The sequence below is a fragment of the Tinamus guttatus genome, unplaced genomic scaffold (genome assembly GCF_059628265.1).
Source record: "Tinamus guttatus ecotype Peru unplaced genomic scaffold, ASM5962826v1 Tinamus_guttatus_pri_ptg000320l, whole genome shotgun sequence".
Taxonomy (NCBI): Eukaryota; Metazoa; Chordata; class Aves; order Tinamiformes; family Tinamidae; genus Tinamus; species Tinamus guttatus.
In genome coordinates, this window is record NW_028288854.1 from 317037 (window position 1) to 337097 (window position 20061).

General features: G+C 44.8%; 1 protein-coding gene across 6 annotated transcripts in view; it reads right to left on the reverse strand.

Moving 5' to 3' along the window:
* CELF4 (CUGBP Elav-like family member 4) overlaps window positions 1-19226 on the reverse strand; it is a 104248-nt gene extending 85022 nt beyond the window's left edge. For all 6 annotated transcript variants that reach the window (XR_015913614.1, XM_088529014.1, XM_088529017.1 and 3 more), the window contains exons 1-2: window positions 19101-19226; window positions 13854-13933 (exon numbers count right to left, since the gene is read on the reverse strand). Coding sequence is in view for 5 of the 6 variants with exons in the window: in XM_088529014.1 (XP_088385140.1) it covers window positions 13854-13933; window positions 19101-19206 (186 nt within the window). In the remaining variant the exon portion in view is untranslated. The remainder of the gene's footprint in view (window positions 1-13853; window positions 13934-19100) is intronic.
* Window positions 19227-20061: the final 835 nt, after the last annotated feature.

Here is a 20061-nt window from a genome sequence, read left to right on the forward strand (position 1 = left end):
AGCATATATTTAAGTTCTTTCTGCAAGGGGAAATATAGGTGGACTTCTAGTTGTTGGTTAGTTGGAATGGAGCCTGTCAAAAGTTCTTGGCCAAAGCTACTTTGAAAATGCCTGCTAAATTTACAAATGTTTGCTTCAAAGTGACCAAAGCTCTTCATGTAATGCTAAATATAGCCCTGCTTTGAATGAGGGGAGTTTGGCCAAGTGATCTTCTGAGATCCCTTGCAACCTAAATTATTCTATTATTTAGAGTGTAGGAAACTTGAATGTGCAGGTTCCTTTAAGGACTTTTCAAATTGTTAGCTCTGCACACCAGCTGAGATGTCTAAATGAATAGGTCCTACTGGATATTTCCCATTTGGGAATCAGACTACCTGTGTAAGTGTTGCCATGTGAAGAGGGTTGCTCTTGTTTGAAACTGTGGCCTTGTTGGGGGAGGAGGGTAAGAAAGAAAAACCCCAAAAGCAAGCAGAGTGATAAAGTGCTAACACTGACATCTTAATTCCTCCCCTGCCATCCCCAATGGGAAGAGCAGTGAGGGACTCAATGTTGCCCAATGGAATTTCCTCCAGAAGGCTAGAAATACCCCTGTGGACCAGGGAATGTTTTACATCTCTAAGACTGATTTATACATGATTCTGATCTCCTAGAAAGGTCAGAGCTTGTGAATTATTTTAGCCTCACTAGGTCCTAATTTCATGCGGACGAGACAGGTGTTGAGCCCAGCGAGCCTCGCAGGAGCTGCTGTTGGTGCTGGGACTAGGACAGCGTTTGGTTGCCGCACTGCCTCTCTCACACCTTTGTTCCCGTTTCCCCTGTCTGCTTCCATGGATGTTGATTTAGTTTCCACCTCCTTTTGGACCCGTAAAGGGACATTACGGTGCCAATTAGCTCCTTTTGTCTACAGAGATGCCGTGTGGCTCACAAGCAGTTATCACTTTTATCCTATTTGGAGGTAATGAATTTGGCGGCACAAAATGGTTTGGAGGGAAGAAGAAGGAAGAAAGCACAGGGAAGGCGGCAAGTGAAGCCTGTCACGTCCCACAGGCTTCTTAGCTGTCCTGCCAGATGCCTGCATGGCCAAGGAGATGTGACTAGAGAATAAAAGCAGCTCTGATGAGTACCCCGGCCCCAAAAAGGCCATCTTCCATGCCGGTATGATTCATACCCCCGTCAAGCAGCTGGGCTGCCTGGCTTTCTATTCTGGGACCTAGAAACGTGTGATTTATTAGTTCATTTATGGAACAAGAGGGAAGGGAGGGAACATGGTCCTATTATTTTTATTTTATATTGAAGGAATTAAGGGAAACTATGGTAATTTGGGCATGGCTGGCCCAAAATCAGTTGTCACAGCGGCATCAGTGAGGTGGGAAAGTCCATGAACCTCAATCTGTCTCTGGTCAAAAGCCAGTACCTAGAGGACCAGTAAGCCTGAGCTATCAAGACCCATTGGATCGTGATGGAAGAAGTGCCTGCAAATTAACGTCCAGGTATTATATATCTCTTGCTTCTTTCATCCCAAAGGACAATGGGTCACTTTATAAATGGTGTGTAGGTGGCATATTCAGAAAAAAAATCATTCATTAAAGAAGGGAGAGCTGGGTATACTGCTGGTGAGTTATGAACAGTTTCTTAAAGTGTTATTATTTCTCAATAGAAAGAATGGGTGTGTTGCACCTGGCCTTGATTTAAGCAAGGTAGCCTGCTACACAAACACATTGCATGGAGTATGTTTTATTTACAGAGCTGTACATCAATAGCAAAGAGAAAAAATGTCTCAGCCAGCATCTCTACTCTGTTTCATCAGCTTCTCTATGAAAGAAATGAACCAATTTGAAGCAAGTCCCTCGTGGGAAGAGTTGTGACAGAAGCTGATCTGATCCTGTTAATTTTCACAGTGCAGCTGTCAGCAGTACTCCACAAAACCAACACTTCCTATCCACACATCAACCATTCAGTTAACAGAAGAAGGAAATAAAGTGCAGCACAACCTTATATCACAGCTTTGATGTTTCCAAGCAATTTATGAAAGTGTACACAAATCTAATTACAAGCCCCACTGCTTCCCATTTACATGGGAAAGCTCAAGTTCAGAGCTGTTTATATCAAAATAATTTTTAAAAATACCTTAACTAATCTATGACATTGGGGCCCCCCACTCACCAAAGCCACCACATCACTCCTCCCAGACGCTTTCTGCCGACTCAGCACTTTGGTTCCAGCACGAATGTTGCAGCTTGGAGCGGGTCAGGAATGCCAGACATCAACTTCATAGAAGCTGGAACTGACTTCGTTTATTAGCTTTTCATGCAGTACATTTATATGATTCTTAACAATTAGTGATGTAATTACACAGGCTCCTAATTGGTAGACAATGATCTAACTCAGACCCTTACAGCCCCCCTTACTTGTTTAGCTCATCCTTTTAGTTCAACAGCTCTTTTATTCCCTCTGACCTTGGTCTACTTTCTTATCTCCTAGTTAGCACTCCCTTTGTTCTTTCACTGAAACCTGAAGGCTGGAATTGAGCAGGCCTGCTGGGCAGCCATGTACGCGGCTCTCTAGCCATCCCTCTACAATTCCCCCTTTTTCTTTTGTACCAGCAAGGCCTGCTTAGTAGTACAGGACACTTCTTCCTCTCATGATGTTCTGCAGGCTCACACTTCCCACAGCTAGGGTACCGGTTGCTTGCCTGCTACATCTGATGTATGCAAGTTTGCTTCCAGCCAAGGTTTTACCCATTTTGCTGGCACCCATCTGGTTCCAGCATCTGTAACGATACAAGCATACCCTTTTCCCCAGGTTATCAAGTCCAAAGGTCCTGTCACTTTTCCCGTGTTCCAGTCTCTCAGCATCACCTTACACGGACCCGACTTTACTTCTGTCAGGGCTCCCTTTAGCCCAGCCTTGTGTTTGACCATCAGAGGGACTAGGCTGTCCTGGGGTAATCTCAAAATTTTAAAACATATTCTGCTCTTGCCAATTTTTCTGCAGGCATAATTCCCAATTCTCCTCTTTTTTTTTTCTTTTTTTTTTTTCCCTTTTTTCCCTTTTTTTTCCTTTTTTTTTTTCCTTTTTTTTTTTTTCTTTTTTTTTTTTTTCTTTTTTTTTTTTTTCTTATAGCTGGCATTTCAGCGTTTGGTTCATATGTTCCACTATGTCATGGTCCTCAGGATGCAATAGTATGGTGAAAAAACAATCTTTCAAATCGATTATTAAGATGTCCCAATCATTTTGAAAGGTCCTCGATTTCCATTTCTATTTATGTTTGCATAGCTTCAATTTGGTTTCCTCCCCAGAAATTGCTTGGGATTTCTATATATTAAGGAGGCCCCTGCTCCAGTAGCATTGAGGCTTTTACAATTTGTAAGGACTGTTGCAGGTCCTTCCGTGCCAGTTGCACTGGAGCTTGGCCGTCGCTTCATTTTTGTTTCCCATGCTGAAGTACTTCCCTAGTCTCTTTCCAAGGATACAAGTCAGAGTACGGCTCCCAGTCCTCCACTGGTTGTGGGGGGTGGGAACGCCATAGTCTGAGTTATTCCTGGCTTTCCCTCTTTCAAATTCTGTACTTTCCTGTTGTGCTTATTCAGCCCTCTCTGCTGATATATATATTACACAATAAAGATCTAAAGACCACACACACAAACAGCACAAACACAATTTCTGTCCAGTGGCACGACCTCACGTAGCTGTGCACTCCACTAGTGAGTTCCACTGTCTCAATTGCCAAGTCCCATCCTCGTTGCCAATTAGGTTGCGAATGGGTTTGGGATTCGGCAATAATCACACAGAACAAAGTGGCTGAAAGCCAGGTGAAAGCCAGGTGAAAGCACGTTAAAGAAGCAAAGTATGCCTAATTACTCGTGAGGTAATACTTGTCGGCAGGACACTGAGACTGCACATTCTCTTGAGCTGGCAGATTAGAGGGTTGCTGACAGGCTCCTAACTCAGCGGGCGTCCCCGCAGAGACAACGTGGGTCTCGGTGCTAGGAGTCTCACCCCCCCCCTTTCTCTCTGCACTGTCTGTTTATGCCCGGTGCATCCTGCCACGTAGGGCCAGTACGTGCCAGCAGGCAGACCAGGGGGCGGACAAACCCGCCTTCAGTCACATAACCTTCCCTCCTGGTCGTGCAGGTGCGCATACCAGTAAGTGGTCGCAACCGTCAGTCTGAGGGTCTTGCCTTTCTCATCTCCTCCCTCTCGGGTGTTTGACCTTCAAACTAATTTAGAGGATGTTTGCAGTTAAGTTGGCTACAAACCCGGTTGAGCAGCCGCCTTCAGCTGCTTTTGGAGGAGGTCGGCTCTGAGCCTGGCTGGGCAGCCGCCTCCATGCTCCTTATCACTCAGCCTGGGCAGGCAAACATCTTCTTTCTCAAGGTCTTGGGTTCTATTTTGTACAATAGTTTTATGACTCTACGGATCGTACAAATTTCCACCTTTCAACCATACCTCGTTTCAGCATCAATATACAAAGGATACAACACATAATAGGGATGAACATAGCAAACAGAAATAATAGCCCTAATAACGGTTTCTGTCCTCACTTAAAGCATTACAATTCTTCAACCCCCACTTTAAAAGACGGATCAAATCCCCCTGCACCTCCCTCCTGGCTGTTGTCAAGCCCTCAGCAACATAAGTCTCCTTGATCTCATTCGCCTTTTCTTCCCTGGCCCCCCTTCTCCTTTTTTCAAGGTGATCTAACAAGTCCTGGACCCAGCCGGGCCGTTCTTAGACACGACGGGGCGGTTCGGGAGTGGGGGCACAGACAGTGCAGGTGCCACCGGCACAGATGAGGACACGGGCTGGGGGGGTTGGCAATGGATCTCCAGACACCAGCGGTTTTCGGTGGCGTGGCGGTCCTGGTGTCAAGATTAATTTTGCGATTTGTTGACAGTCACTAGGAAGAAGCATATCGCTGTTAAAAATGTAGGATAGCATTTGTCTGGAGGGCTCGCCTTTGATCCCCCAACGCACGACCGTATCCCTCAATTGACTCAGAATTTTCCAGTCAAACGGATCCCATTTACCCGCTGCCCCCCCTTGACCATCCGGCTCAAAGGTTACCGGGCACGCTACCCCCATAGCCGGCTCCCATTGACCCTCCAGAATTGCATCCCTGATAACCCCAGACCAACGCGAAGAGGAAACCCGCGGACCCGAAAGCCCCCCGGAAGCCCCCGACCACCCCCCATCTGTGGCTCGCCCATCTGCCTGGGCTTGAACCAGCGCTCTAGAGGCTTCTCGGAACAGCTTATCAGAGGGTCGGTCCCGGCTTCGCTCTGGTGGTTGCTCCTGTGGTCTATTTCCAGCTGCCCCTGCCGGGAGTGATGGCGCCGATGGCTGCTGTGGCGATTCGGGAGTCGCGGTCGATTCGGCTGGCGCAGGTTCCGGTGGTGGAGGTGATGACTCCAAGGGACGCTGAAGTTGCGACGACCCACCTCCGAGAACGCTATCGATCAACTCCTTGGCGGTGCTCTTTGGGACTGCAGTGGCGCCTCGTCCAAGGGGGCCCTTCTGCACTGCCGATCCCTCAGGAGTTGATTCCTCCCCTTGCAGCATCTGCGTCGCGGCTGCTACCATTTTCTTTTCAGCCTGCATACACTTGAGCTGATTCGCCACCTCGCGCCAAGTTTGACCCAGTTCTTTGGCAGCTTTGTTGCCCTCCAGAGTGGCTTCCCATAATGAGTTCCCTATCTCACGCCACTCTGTTATACTAAAAACAAATTGTGGCTCCTTTAAATGTCCTTTCTCCCTTGCCCACTTAATCAACTCATACAGCTTCTTCGTGCTCACTGCTGCTTCCCTTTTTGCTAATAAGTCCAGCAGCAGTTGTTCAGCAGCTTCTCGCTCCATGTACACGTGCACTGGGAATTCTGCTTCTAGCCGTTACCCCACGCCGTCTTCCCGTGTGCGCAATCACGGCCGGCTTACCCGCTCCGGTCCACCTTCTTGGTCGGATCACTCGGCTGCACCCATACGTCGTCCTCCGGAATCCCGCACCGTTGTGCCAGGTCCCTGTACCAGTCCCTGTTCGGAATCTAGTCCCTGTTCGGAATCTAGTCCCTGTTCGGAATCTAGTCCCTGTTCGGGCGCCACTTGTTGCAGCTTGGAGCGGGTCAGGAATGCCAGACATCAACTTCATAGAAGCTGGAACTGACTTCGTTTATTAGCTTTTCATGCAGTACATTTATATGATTCTTAACAATTAGTGATGTAATTACACAGGCTCCTAATTGGTAGACAATGATCTAACTCAGACCCTTACAGCCCCCCTTACTTGTTTAGCTCATCCTTTTAGTTCAACAGCTCTTTTATTCCCTCTGACCTTGGTCTACTTTCTTATCTCCTAGTTAGCACTCCCTTTGTTCTTTCACTGAAACCTGAAGGCTGGAATTGAGCAGGCCTGCTGGGCAGCCATGTACGCGGCTCTCTAGCCATCCCTCTACACACGAACACATAATAAAAGCTGCTTCCCCACCACTCTGCAAGCGAGGTGCTGGGCTACAACTTCATCATACCCACAAAGGCCTATTTTCTTTCTTACCTCCACCTGCTCAGAGCTCATTTTGCCGACTCTCACTGCCTTCCCTTCCATCCCTAATTCACCTAAATATTCCTCTGCTGTGTTGACAGAGGGTGAGAACAGCTGCTCAACCACTTTCCATAACGGGTCTGTGTCTGAAGTCAACTTCACGGTGCTTTGCAAAGTCTTAACTGCGCTGCACAGCAATAATAGCAGTCATAAATGTAAGCCAGGGTTGGCTTGCTTGATGGGGAGCCTGAGCATCTGGAGCCAGGAAGATGCAAACTGGTGTCCCATTTGCCATGAGCTTGAAAGGGAGCCGCTGCTCATAAGATTATGATAATGACAGAGGCTTCTCAGGGGTGATTTTTGATAATCTTATATGAAGTCATTTTCATTTGGTGAACTAAGTAGGTGAATGATTTCTCTACTGTAATGAACAACAAAAATCTCTTGCAGCATGAAAGAGTAGCTTGCACATTGTATGTGGGCAAGAAAAGAATCTCTTTGTTTAACGATCAATCATGTTTATTTGGGAATTTCAGTGCTATGACCAGACGTCGAAGGAACACAGTGGATAGAGGGCGACAGTCAACATTTTTTGTGGTGTTGTCTTACATATTTTGTTCAATAACAACAAATAGACAAATACATTCATTAAGGAGAACCAACTGGTCTGAGGAAAAAAAAGAAAAAACATGATAACTTCCTGATGTACATAAATATACACACACACATATATATGTGTGTGTATATCATAGAATCATAGAATCATAGAATGCTTAAGGTTGTAAGGGACCTCTAGAGGTCATCTAGTCCAACCTCCCTGCACATGCAGGGTAACCTAGAGCATGTGGCACAGGACTGCATCCAAGCAGGTTTTGAAGATCTCCAGAGAAGGAGACTCCACAACCTCTCTGGGCAGCCTGTACCAGAGCTCTGTCACCCTCACTGTTAAGAAATTTTTCCTTAAGTTCCTGTGGAACTTTTGATGCTTCAGTTTGTGGCCATTACCTCTAGTTCAATCGGTGGCCACCACTGAAAAGAGGCCAGCACCATCCTCCTCACTGCCTCCCTTGAGGTACTTATATACACCGATCAGCTCCCCTCTCAGTCTTCTCTTCTCCAGGCTGAACAGGCCCAGCTCTTTCAGTCTTTCCTCATAGGGCAGATGTTCCAGGCCCCCGATTATTCTCGTAGCCCTGCGCTGGACTCTCTCCAGCAGCTCCACATCCCTCTTGTACTGTGGGGCCCAGAACTGGACACAATACTCTAGATGCGGCCTCACCAGGGCTGAGTAGAGGGGCAAGATCACCTCCCTCGACCTGCTGGAGATGCTCTTCTTAATGCACCCCAGGATCCCATTTGCCTTCTTGGCCACGAGGGCACACTGCTGCCTCATGGTCAACTTGTCATCCACCATGACACTCAGGTCTTTCTCTGCAGAGCTGCTCTCCAGAAGGTCATTCCCCAGGTCATTCCCCACATACACACATATAGACATATAAACATATATATATATTTGTATCCTGAGCAATGATACGAAGTTCTTGTTATCATTTGGATTGATCTGCACAGAAAATGTTATATTTCCTGATGAATTTTCTTATTTTCTTAAATGGAAGCCTCCAAGACCCAAGATAAAAAATTTTGGGATTGTAGTATTTTTTTTTTTTTTAGGTTTAGCTAAGTTTCATTTTTCTCAGAACAACTAATGTCTGTTTGGTACTTGTATCCAGATCTCACATTTTCCTTTCTTTTCAATAAAAACAGAGATTCCATCAGAAAAGGTATTTTTAAAGGAAAAATTTCAGCTAGATATAGATCGATATGGGAATTAATATAGATCGAATGGGATATTATCGCATTGAGGCAGAAGGAATGTGGGGATTGAGAGCTGGTCGGACGGCCTTCAGCTGGTCTGATAGCCGGGACTTTCTCAAGTTACCATGTCCCTGAACGGGATTGAAAAAACTCGGACTGCAGCAAGTAAACAACTTGAAGACGTGGAAGTTGTCAATGAAGAGGAACTAAGCGCAACGGCCAATCATCACGAACCAACATGCAGCCATGATCAGGATGAAGAGTATAAAAGGACTCGGGGGGGAGCAAGGGTGAGCGTGGGGTCTGAAGTACTGTACCTGCTTGTATTGGAGATGGAAATTTCTGTGATCTGTAGAGTCATAAAAATCTTCTGTGAGAAGAAGAGGCCAGACCTTGGGAAAGAAGATGTTTGCCTGCCTAGGCTGAGCGATAAGGAGCACGGAGGCAGCTGCTCAGCCCGGTTCACAGGCAGCCTCCCCAGAAACCTGTTGAAGCTGGCCGCTCAGCTGGGCTTCTAGCCAACTTAACCGCAGACGTCCTCCAAACTAGCTTTGGAGGTCAAACACCCGGAAATGAGGAAGAAGAGGAGGAAGGCAGGACCCTCGAATTGAGGGCTGGGAGCCCCGACTGGTGTGCGCGCCTGCGCACCCGAGGGGGGGAGAGTTGTGCAACTGAAGGCGGAGTTTGTCCACCTCCTGGGCTGCCTCCTGGGTCGTACTGACCCTATGTGCCAGGATGCACCGGGCACAGAGAGGACAGTGCGGAGAGAGCGGGGGGAAGGAGAAACTCCGCGGGAGCCCGTCAGCAACTCTCTCGCTCTCATCTGCCAGCTCGAGAGCAGGTTTGGGTCCAGTATCCTGCTGGCAGGTATCACCTCTTGAGTAGTTAGCCATACTTTGCTTCTTTTATGTGCTTTCACCTGAATAAATGCTCGATGTAGTCACCTCGTTCTGGCGTGATTATTGCTGAATCCCAAGCCCATCCAGAACACTGCTTGATCTATAAAAGCTTACGTATAGCATGCATCCCTGGCCGTCCCAACAAAGGAATACTGTAGTTTGACCAAAATGATGTAGGGACTTCTAGAGCAACACAAAAGATTACCTGGCCTATGTAATGGGTTAGATTACAGGAGTCTAGAGATCATAATGGCCTTAATGTTCATTAATAAAGAGAGATATGGACTGAACACGGTGCTGACAATCGCTGTAGGGCATGTTCAAAGTACAGCTTTGAGGTCTGCCAGAGGTTTCAGATGCTGGCAGCTTTGAATCACAAGTAGTTTTCTTTGGGCAGCAGACAACCAGAATGGGGTGCAGATCCCTTTGCTTTAGTCAGGTCTGGTTGCCTCTGCTCCTTCTATGGTCAGTGGGGAGGCAGATGCCCCTAAGGATGATCAGTCAACCTTAAAGTAAATGTCCAAGGTACAGGAGGTAAATCACCATCTGAAGATACTATGAGTCAGCTTAAATATTTGACTTTCAGATGGCTATTGTCTGTTGGAACTTACCCCAAATATTTAGCTTTGGGAATGGTGTTGTGGCAGCTGCATGTGCAGCACAGGGACCTAAGGTTGGCAAGAATGTATCACTGGGGAGAAAGGGCAATTGCAGATTCTTAGGCAGGAAGCAAATATATTTTGTTTTGTTTTGTTTTTAAGCAGTAAGGGTCCTCTGCCTTTCTAATTTTACTGCTGGTAGCTAAACAATATTTTGAATCTCACAGATCATAGGAATACAAAACGTAGAATTAGCTAAAAAGCACACTTCTACTTGGGTCTTGCATTGACAGGTTTCAAAATCTATTTTTGTAGAACAAAATACCTCCAGAGATATCTATTTCTCTCTTTGATTATAATCAAGAAACTTAGATGACAAGCATTTAGATGACAAATGTAGACATAGTTCCTAAACTTTGAGACATCTCAAGTTAAATGAGGCAAGTCTCATCTCAGGTGTTCAGTCTATTGAGATATCCATTACAATTAATGAAAGGGACAGGCATGCCCAGAAGGTGATTCATCCCATCCTATCCTAACATAGACATATAAGGGGAGGAATGCACAGATCTCTAGAAGTGTCTCTTCTTTCTCCTTTGTGGAAGAATCCTAAAGATGCTTACAATAGATACAATAATTTTAGACTGTTAAATCAAATGAATCAAACACTGCCTCTTACCTTATTTCCCTATATGCAAAGTGGATGTGTTAGCACATTTTTAACCCTTCCAGGAATTAATTCACAAGAAGAATTTCTGAGGTGCCCTGGTAGGTGAGGCAGTCAAAGGGTTGCATCAGTAACATGGTTTTGACTCTGGGTTCTGTCTTGGTTAGACTGAGGCTGCTATGATTTTAAATATGAAATGATGAGAGCTCATAGGAGACTTCATTCTGTGTGGATGGATGGACAAGGCCATATCTTAGATGTGTTGTGCAGCAAGACTTTTCAAATTTGGCTGTCACCCGGATGTGAAGACACAGAGAGAAAGAGAAAACTGAGCTGAAGATGATGCCTAGGTAGGATCATAACTGACAGGTAGGATGATAATGTTGTCCACAGTGATTGAGAATGGAAGTGAAGGAGAGGGGAAACAGTGTTTGGGAGGAACAGTCTAGGAGATCTGTTTTATACACATTGAGCTTGATCTGACAACTATACATATGCTAGGAAATGTTGGAAAATCAGGCCAAGATTTTAGTTTGGACAGGAGTCGGTCAGTCCTGGAGAAGTTGGATCTGCAAGTTGTTGCTATAGAAATATTAGCTGAATATGTGTTGGTGGGTAAGACTGCTATGGCTTGTAGGGAGAAGGGAAGAGAACCAAGCAGAGACCCACTTTTGCCTCCATATGGGTGAACAAGAGACAGGAGAGGGCAGAGTCAACAAAGCTGAGGGTAAAGGGCCTATAATGGTTATAAATATATTATAAATATAAGCAAGAGCGCATGAAAATTTTGACTCCCACACGCACTTAGAAGAGGACATGAAGGTCAAGTGCTATCCAAGAGTTGATAGGGAGTATGATTTAAAAGGACCAAAAAGGCACTCTTGGTACCTCAGTGCAGAAGAAACTTTGGGCCTGCTTAGAAGTAAAGGATTTGGGGAAAGTCATTACTCAAAATAATTGCTTTGTGTAAAAATTTAAAACTTTCAGAGCTGCTTGGTCTGCAGTGGAGGTGGGCCCCTAGGAGAAACAAGCCTCACTTGGAGAAGTGGGTTTGTGGGATGACAGTCAGGCACCTGTCCAAGGAAAGGTTAAAAATAAATAAATAAAAATAAATTTTCATAAAAGAAAGTTGCCTTTTGAAACTATTAGGCAACATATGTTGTGTGAACAGGAAGTCACAGTAGAGCAATAATCCTGACAAGCTGTGGAGAAGCAGGAGTCTGCAGCAGGAATGAATGGCTCAAGACCTGACAAGAATGATGATGGATGCCCCGTTGGTAGTACACGAGGACAAGGCAAGAGATGTTTAAAATGGCTGAACCACAGGAACAACTTTGAGCTGGCATGGCAGACGGACAAATGAAGCCAATCTGAATGGTGAGAGAAATGGGAGGGGGTCTGAAAGAAGATGGCAGCAGTGCACCCCCTCCTTTCCAAGGATGAGGGCTACATCGCTGTCTCACCACGAGGTGGCTGCATTTCTCTGTGAACATCCAAACCCTGAAAGAAGCTGAGCACCCTGAAGTTCCATAAAAGAGAATGGGGAAAAAGAGATCATTTGCAGGATTCGTCCCATCTCTTTCAAAGAAATGTCTAAAGCATTTTGAGGGCCTGTGGGAGGAAAGCAGTGTGTGCATGTTGTCTTGATCAAATGCTAGTCACTCGACAGCTCCTAACTTGTTAGCTGAGCCATCATAACTGTGCTGCCCTTAGTTCATGGGAGATACAAGGCAATGCAACATCACTACACTCAAATGAAGAGAATTAAACTAAGAAATTTCTCCTTGTATTTTCTGTAAAATAAGAGTATGGACATGGACAGTTACTGAGGTTTGGCTGATTCATGGAAACTTGCCAAACCATGAAAACTTGATTGTGAGTTTGAGATCTGTGTATGATAAAGGTCAAATTGTGATGCTTTTTCAGATGACCAGATTTGATTATTCAAGAACCCTTCTATAAAAGGTATTTGAATCATGTAAGTAATCAGGAAAAATGGCTCCATAAAAAACTGACTGATGAAATGGACTTGCACATTCTGAATTCAGTTGACTTCAGCAGAATGGAAATTTGCTCCAAAGTAGTCAAAAGATGGGTATTTTTTTCCTGTGAAATGTGTTGAAAACAGGAAGAAAACGGCTGGAGAAAGGTAAGGATGCTGTGTGCATATTAGAACTAGATAAAATCTTTAACACTCCTTGGGTTTTATTTTTTCTTCCTGGTCTTCCTTTTACCTCTGTCAATACCTGAATTTGTAGGGTTTTTCTGGGGAGAGGCACTGACTTTTTATTACACCTCTTTGTAGTACCATACCCTGTGGAACTGCAATTGCTGGTGTCAGCTTATAGACATTATCACTTTGAGACAAAGATTCAAAGAAAGTCATTAAAAGTACCTCTTTGGACATCTTGCCTAAGACAGGTCATAGTATTTCACTATGGGATATCAGCATCAAGTCCAATAAGCAGTTGAATCCTTTAGGAAGAGATTCCCAATCTTGATTGTAATACTTCAAAAAATTGAGGGCCCCTCTTTGAAGAGGTTGTTTTTAATGCTCGCTGTTAGACACTTTTTTCATATAGGTTTGGAAAAAAAAAGAGATCTTGCTAATTTGCTACTATCAGAAACTTTTCTCCCCTCTGCCCCATAAAGACCTTTCCTCTCTACTCCCTGCAAAGTTGGAGAGATAATTGGCCAGTCACATGTATCCAACTTTTCCATTTTCCTTCTGCTTGCCTGAACTATCAGGCTGGAAACACCATCATACTAGTTATTAGTCTAAGTGGAACGATCCCTCAAAGGCTCCTTGGAAGATTCAGTAGCTGGTTTGACTGTCTTTCAAAATCTGGATGTAGGGACCACATTCAGGCCTAGGTAGAGCACTCCTGCCATAACAGAGGGCCTATGTGAAGTACCCATCACTGTGTGGTTTGTCTCTCAATTCTAATGACAATGTATATGTATAGTGTTACATGCAATTTCTACTTTATTCGACACACTGAAACTTAAAAAGTTACACTTGTGGTGAGCTTGGCCCAATGCTTTTGGCAGCTGCAACTCATATGTTTTTATTTCAGGTCATCAAAATGGCTGGTGACAGGACACAGCACCCCTTGAGGTTGCAAGTGTGTGAAATGACAATGTCATCCCAGCCTTTCCACTGACTACCTAAACACACTCAAGGCCCTGCATGCCCAAGCTGTTATTCATCTTTCCTGGAAGACGAATTGCAGAGAAGAGATGAGTCATCCCTCCTCCTCAGACAGGCCTCAGGATAGCAAGGGCTGGACCCATCCACTGGCTACTTCCCCCGCCCCCGCCATAACAGAGTTACTCACCGGCATTGTCTGGCTGCCATGCAAGGCGTTGATGGCTGCTTGGGCCTCTGTATGTGAAGAGTATTTCACAAATGCACACCCTGGAAAGGAAGAGCATAAGAAAGAGTTGCACCTTTTTGTATTTTATGGTTTGAAAATGCATTTACTTTTATTTCGATTGCCTGGTTGCCTGGAAATTTTGCTGAATGTCTGTCCCTCTTGTGTTTCCTGAGAAACAGCAAAGAACTGTACAAAACTGCTATCAGAAAGCAGAACATGTTTATTACAAGTAACTGTAGGGCAGCTTTACAAAAGGGATTTAGTCTACTCCAACACAAAAGGTACCTATATCCTACCACCATCTGGTAGAACTTCATTACAGACTGCTCAGAGCTTGTCTTGTCCCCAAGCAGCTTCAGTTTGACAAAGCAGGAGATAGTTTCTGATGAAGAAGTAGGGACAGGAGTGATCTGTATGTGACAATTGCCACCTTGGCCACCACTGAAGTCTGAACCTTACCCTCTCACAGCTAACATTACAACACAAGCTGCAGAGCCAGTGCCTGCGCAGGTGGCTTTTTTCTGGGCATTAGAGGAACATAGGCAGCTCTTCACTAGCCTGCCTGGTCATGTGACAAGTCTCATACTTTCTGGACTCTTACATAATGATTTGGGGCAAAAAAGTGCATTTATGAGTATGTGCTGAAGTAAAGAAATGATCAACACTTTGAAGGTTATATGCAGCACTTGAGTGGGGGAAAGTATTGCTAACACTCTTAGTTATAAGCAAACTGATTCAGAGAGAGGAAGAGTAATTTCGATATGCTAAGGCATGCTTTTTTGGAACAGACTATAGAGATCTGAGAAGTTTTGGGTTCCATTTCCTCCTATTACTACTAAAGAGCTTTGAGCTTTTAGCAGTTTGCAGAGCCTGAACCATTTCCCTGAAGGGATGCAGACAGCTGGACAGGGTATCTGAATTCCTGCAGTAGGTCAGTCTCACCTTTATTTGCAGTCTCTTTAGAAGGGGCCACTACATCCTTAAGGATCCTAGTGCTGCAGGGCAAAAATAACAACACCAGAACACACCACTTGCAAACTTGAAAAGTAAAGCTCAAAGATGCCCCAAGGCAGTACTGCAGATTGAGAAAAGCAGCAATTGAAGAAAGCAATGGTAGCCCATTCTAAAATAATATGCATATAAATTATCTGTATGAAATGGAATTCATGATAGAATGACCAGCTGGGTAGATGAGGGGAGAGTGGTGGATGTCATATATCTGGATTTCAGCAAGGCTTTTCACACCGTCCCTCACAGCGTCCTCCTGGGCAAACTCCAGAAGTGTGGGTTAGATGAGTGGACGCTGAGGTGGATTAACAATTGGCTGGATGGCAGAGCCCAGAGGGTGGTGATCAGCTGTGCAGAGTCTAGTTGGAGGCCTGTAGCTAGTGGTGTCCCCCAGGGGTCAGTCCTCAGTCCAGTCCTGTTCAATTTATTCATCAATGACCTGGATGAAGGCACAGAGTGCTCCCTCAGCAAGTTTGCTGATGATACCAAACTGGGAGGAGTAGCCGATGCCCCAGAGGGCTGCGCTGCCATCCAGAGGGACCTGGACAGACTGGACAACTGGGCGGTGAAAAACCTCATGAAATTCAACAAGGCCAAGTGCAAGGTCCTGCACCTGGGGAGGAATAACCCCAGACACCAGGACAGGCTGGGGACCGACCTTCTGGAGGGCAGCTCTGCAAAGACCTGGGTGTCATGGTGGATGATAAGTTGACCATGAGGCAGCAGTGTGCCCTCGTGGCCAAGAAGGCCAATGGGATCCTGGGGTGCATTAAGAAGAGCATCTCCAGCAGGTCGAGGGAGGTGATCCTGCCCCTCTACTCAGCCCTGGTGAGGCCGCATCTGGAGTATTGTGTCCAGTTCTGGGCTCCACAGTACAAGAGGGATGTGGAGCTGCTGGAGAGAGTCCAGCGCAGGGCTACAAGGATGATCAGGGGCCTGGAACATCTGCTGCATGAGGAGAGGCTGAGGGAGCTGGGCCTGTTCAGCCTGGAGAAGAGAAGGCTCAGAGGGGACCTGATCAGTGTATACAAATATCTCAAGGGAGGAAGTGAAGAGGATGGGGCCGACCTCTTTTCAGTGGTGGCCACCAACAGAACTAGAGGAAACAGCCACAAACTGAAACACCAAACGTTCCACAGGAACTTAAGGAAAAATTTCTTAATAGTGAGGGTGACTGAGCACTGGAACAGGCTGCCCAGAGAGGTTGTGGAGTCTCTTTCTCTGGAGATCTTCAAAGCCCACTTGGACACAGTCCTGTGCCACATGCTCTAGGTGACCCTGCGTGTGCAGGGGGGTTGGACTATATGACCTCTAGAGGTCCCTTCCCACCTTAACGATTCTAAGATTCTATGAAACTAACTTACAGTTAGGAGCCCTTTGCATTGCTCCTTCCCACTCTGCTCAGACTCTATTTCAGGAAAAGCACAATGATTGCTGCTAATATTTGGATCTAATTTATAAGGAGCTGAGAGGAGACAATCACAAGAAAATGAGATAAACTTCTGCTGGAAACAATAGGGATCAATTATGACATAATCTCAGCCCAGCTTTCCAGCTTCAGTTCAGGTCTCTCACCTGGGGACTCTTGTGCTCCTGGGTGCAGAGGCTGAGCTTTACTGGAAGGGATGCAGGGAGGCTCCTTCCTCTCTTATGTCTTTCAAGAGACAAACTCTACAGTTCAGGTAGAGAAATGCCCCAGATCCACCTCTATCTCCTTCTACCCGATTGCACGCTCCAACCACTGCTGTGCCTGCTTTGGGGTGCTCCGTACAGGATTTACTTCTGCAGCCATATGAAGCATATGCCCCATGGCTCAGAACATCACCCCCAGCTTCAGGCAAGGTTCATGCAGCTTTCTGTCTGTGACTGTGTGAAGTTTAGGTGGGAAACTGTGACCTACCTCTTCAGAGCAATGCTTGCATCAAGGTAAGTGGAGGACTTGGAGGCTCACCAACAGGGGGACCTGGTGGAGCTCTAGGTAGTGGGCTGGGTAGGACTGAAGTCTTTGCAGTTTCATTGCTATGTGACACTTGGATAATCTGCCTAAACCTCAATTTAGGTGGAATTCAAGCCTTCTGGATTTTACCCAAAATAAGTAGCTCACAAATGATATGTGTCACGTTGGTTTCTAGCAGATGGAAAACATTACAGACTGGGAATAACTTTGTGGGAGCTGTGGCCCGCCTGACTGTCTCCTAAGACAAGGACACTACTCTTAACTTCTCTGTTGGATTGACTGCTCTGTGAGTGCGTGAGCATCTGTGTGGGCATCTGTGTGTAAATTAGGAGCTTCACATTCTCGATAAATAGCACCAGCATATGAACGCTTGTAATATTAACTCTGTCAAGGCTCAGTATTGATCCTGAACAGCTCAGTTGAAATGCAAGCCTGAGACTGCAGCCCGCTAGCACTGATAATTAAACTGGTTAGCAATATGGAACTGCCACTCAGATTCAGACTTATAATGAAATTTTTGAAGAAAAAATAATAAGAGAGAGAGAGCGCAAGAATGAATACAACTCTGCAGATTTGGTCTCCTTTGGTACCAGTTTCTTACACATCTCAGACATTATTGCCTTTATTATTACTCACTTTGACTCCTTTGTCATTAGATTTTATTCTGTACAATTCCAGGTGGAGGTAGATGGACATATGGGTTTTCTTTTTCTTTTATTTTTTTTCTCTCCTCTGCTTTTCCCCATTTACTGAGTTATTCAGTGAATGGCTCATTTAGCTGCCTAGCATTATGATGACTGAAGTTCCTTTAGGTCAGTCCCCAATCTACCACCTTCCAGTGGGGCAGCCACCATCTTTTGGTGTCATGGATCTCCCATAGCCAAAAGAGCGTAAAAGGATGCCCACAGTTTGTTTTCAGGCATTTGTATGAGGAAGATTGGGCTTTGCTAAATTACATCAAACTGGTCCCTGCTGCACTTTATTGCCAGTGTGAAGTCTCTTTCTGCCAGCAGTGATTTTATGAAATAGCAATATCTTTTAGTGTATCACTGTGGTTTGGATTTTTCTCCTTCCTGTTGCAAAAATATGCTGGTTGATGTTGTCACATGTCAAAATACTCAGTGAGATATGAACTGCATCTGCAAGGCTGGTCTCTTCCCTGATGCTGCACATTCCAGCACAGTTTATGATATATTATATGCAGATCAATATTTAATGGACACATTATACTGTCACGAGAAGAGAGCTTCCTATTGAAATTGAAGTTACTTTGTCTAGAAAGTGAGTGGGAAAAAAATGGCCCTGATATTCAATAGAGCAACCTTGTTCAAACACCTAGGCTGTAGAAAAGGATCCTATGTGATATCCACGTAACAAGTAATGTCAGAAAAAAATGGCAGGAGGAGATGAGGTATCTCTGTTTGAAAGTTAAACACTCATACATTTCAAAGAGCGAATGCCCGATGAGCATAATGTTTAAGTCAGTGCCTGTACCCTTGTTGTGATGACTGATTGGTGTATCTCTATGCAAAGGCCAATTAAAGAAGGGGAAGACCTGGGGCTGGTGGATGAGAAATAAGCAGAGACCTGTATCTGGCTCTCCTACTAACCTGCCATATGGCCTCAGGGAGGCATTTTCTTGCTGCTGTTTTCCCCCTTGTCATTACCTGCCTCATCTACTTAGACTCAGGCTTCTTTGGGGCAGAGCCTCTTCCCTAAGGGATGTCTCTCCCTATGGAAGCTGGAGCTTTGGGATATGACTGTGAGACAAGTAATAACATCTTAATGAGGTGCCAACTGAGACAGGGTAGGAACTGGTGAGTCAAGATTTGAAACAGAAAATTTCACTTTGCTTAAAGAAAAGATGAGCCTATTTCCTGGGGGAAAAAAAACTCCCAACTTTCCTGTGGCAGGTGAAGAAAGCAAGTTATGTGAGGATGTGAAGGCCTTGAAAGGTGTTCAAAGGGAGGCTGTGCCCTGCAAGCTAGCTGCAACAGGGGTGAATTTGCATGCAGAAAGACAACTCATCAGGGCAATCTGTTTTTAAGTGCAACTAGCTCTTCATTCTTATGTGTAAGTAGAGAGTGACCAGCAAAGAAATGGCCTCTCTTGGCAAATTTGACCCTTTCTAATATAAGAGATGCTGTCCTGATACTGACCTAGTGAATGGGAAATAACACATGCATTAAGACTGGGTCTATCTTGAAGCTAAAGCCACAATATGTCATGAGCCATCATCTTACCTTTGCTGTTGCCATCGGGTCCCCGAAGGATTGTGCACTCCTCGATGTTGCCAAATGCCTCGAATAGCCTGCGCACGTCGTCTTCTGACTGCTGCTTATTGAGCATACCCACAAAGAGTTTTCTGTCTTCTGGAACAAAATAAAGAGATGCTTACCATATTTCAGGAGGGATGTGAAAGTCAAGATGGCTTAGTATCACAAGAAAAAGAAACAGTGATTGCATTGAGATGACATGTTTCAAAAGCTGCTAGTCATTTCAGGTGCCTTGCTCTAAACACCTTAATAGCATCTGATTTTCAGTGAATACTTGACAATAATTTGGAAATTAAAAAAATCCAATAACTCATCGACAACTAAAAAGTTATAACAGTTTCTGAAAATCTAGAGTCTTCCTAATCATCTTTTTCTGCTCTTTTTTTGCAGTCAATTTGCAGGAACTGAAACAAGAGCATTGCTTAGACTGCCATCCAAAAGGAATGTAGATAAAGATGGCATACGTTATTTTTCAATTGGACTTTATTTCTGTAAGATAGTAGCCCTCACAGTGCTATATAAATTGCAGAAAAAAAAAAGTTTAACATAAGCTGGTTTAAATCAGGAATGAATTAATTTAACAGAAGCCACAGCCTGTAAGTGGAGATTTGTCATTCATACCCACTCATAGACACATACCTACCAATTTGTATGTTTTTTTATATACATATTTAAAGTTCATTCAACATGAGCCAGAAACTTTTGAAACATATATTGTTTTTTAAAACAGAAAGTTAACTTATATGAACACTAGTCTCTGAGATAGCTCAAGGAGGAGCTATTTCATGTGAAAGCAGAATGCGGTCTGCAGGTAGATAATTGTATTTTAAATAAAGAAGGCTTTCCATACTTGGACTTATACCAAGTATAGAGAGCTTCTGTGAAGAAGCTGAAGGAAAGGAATCCCTTGAGAAAATTTTGGTGAAAA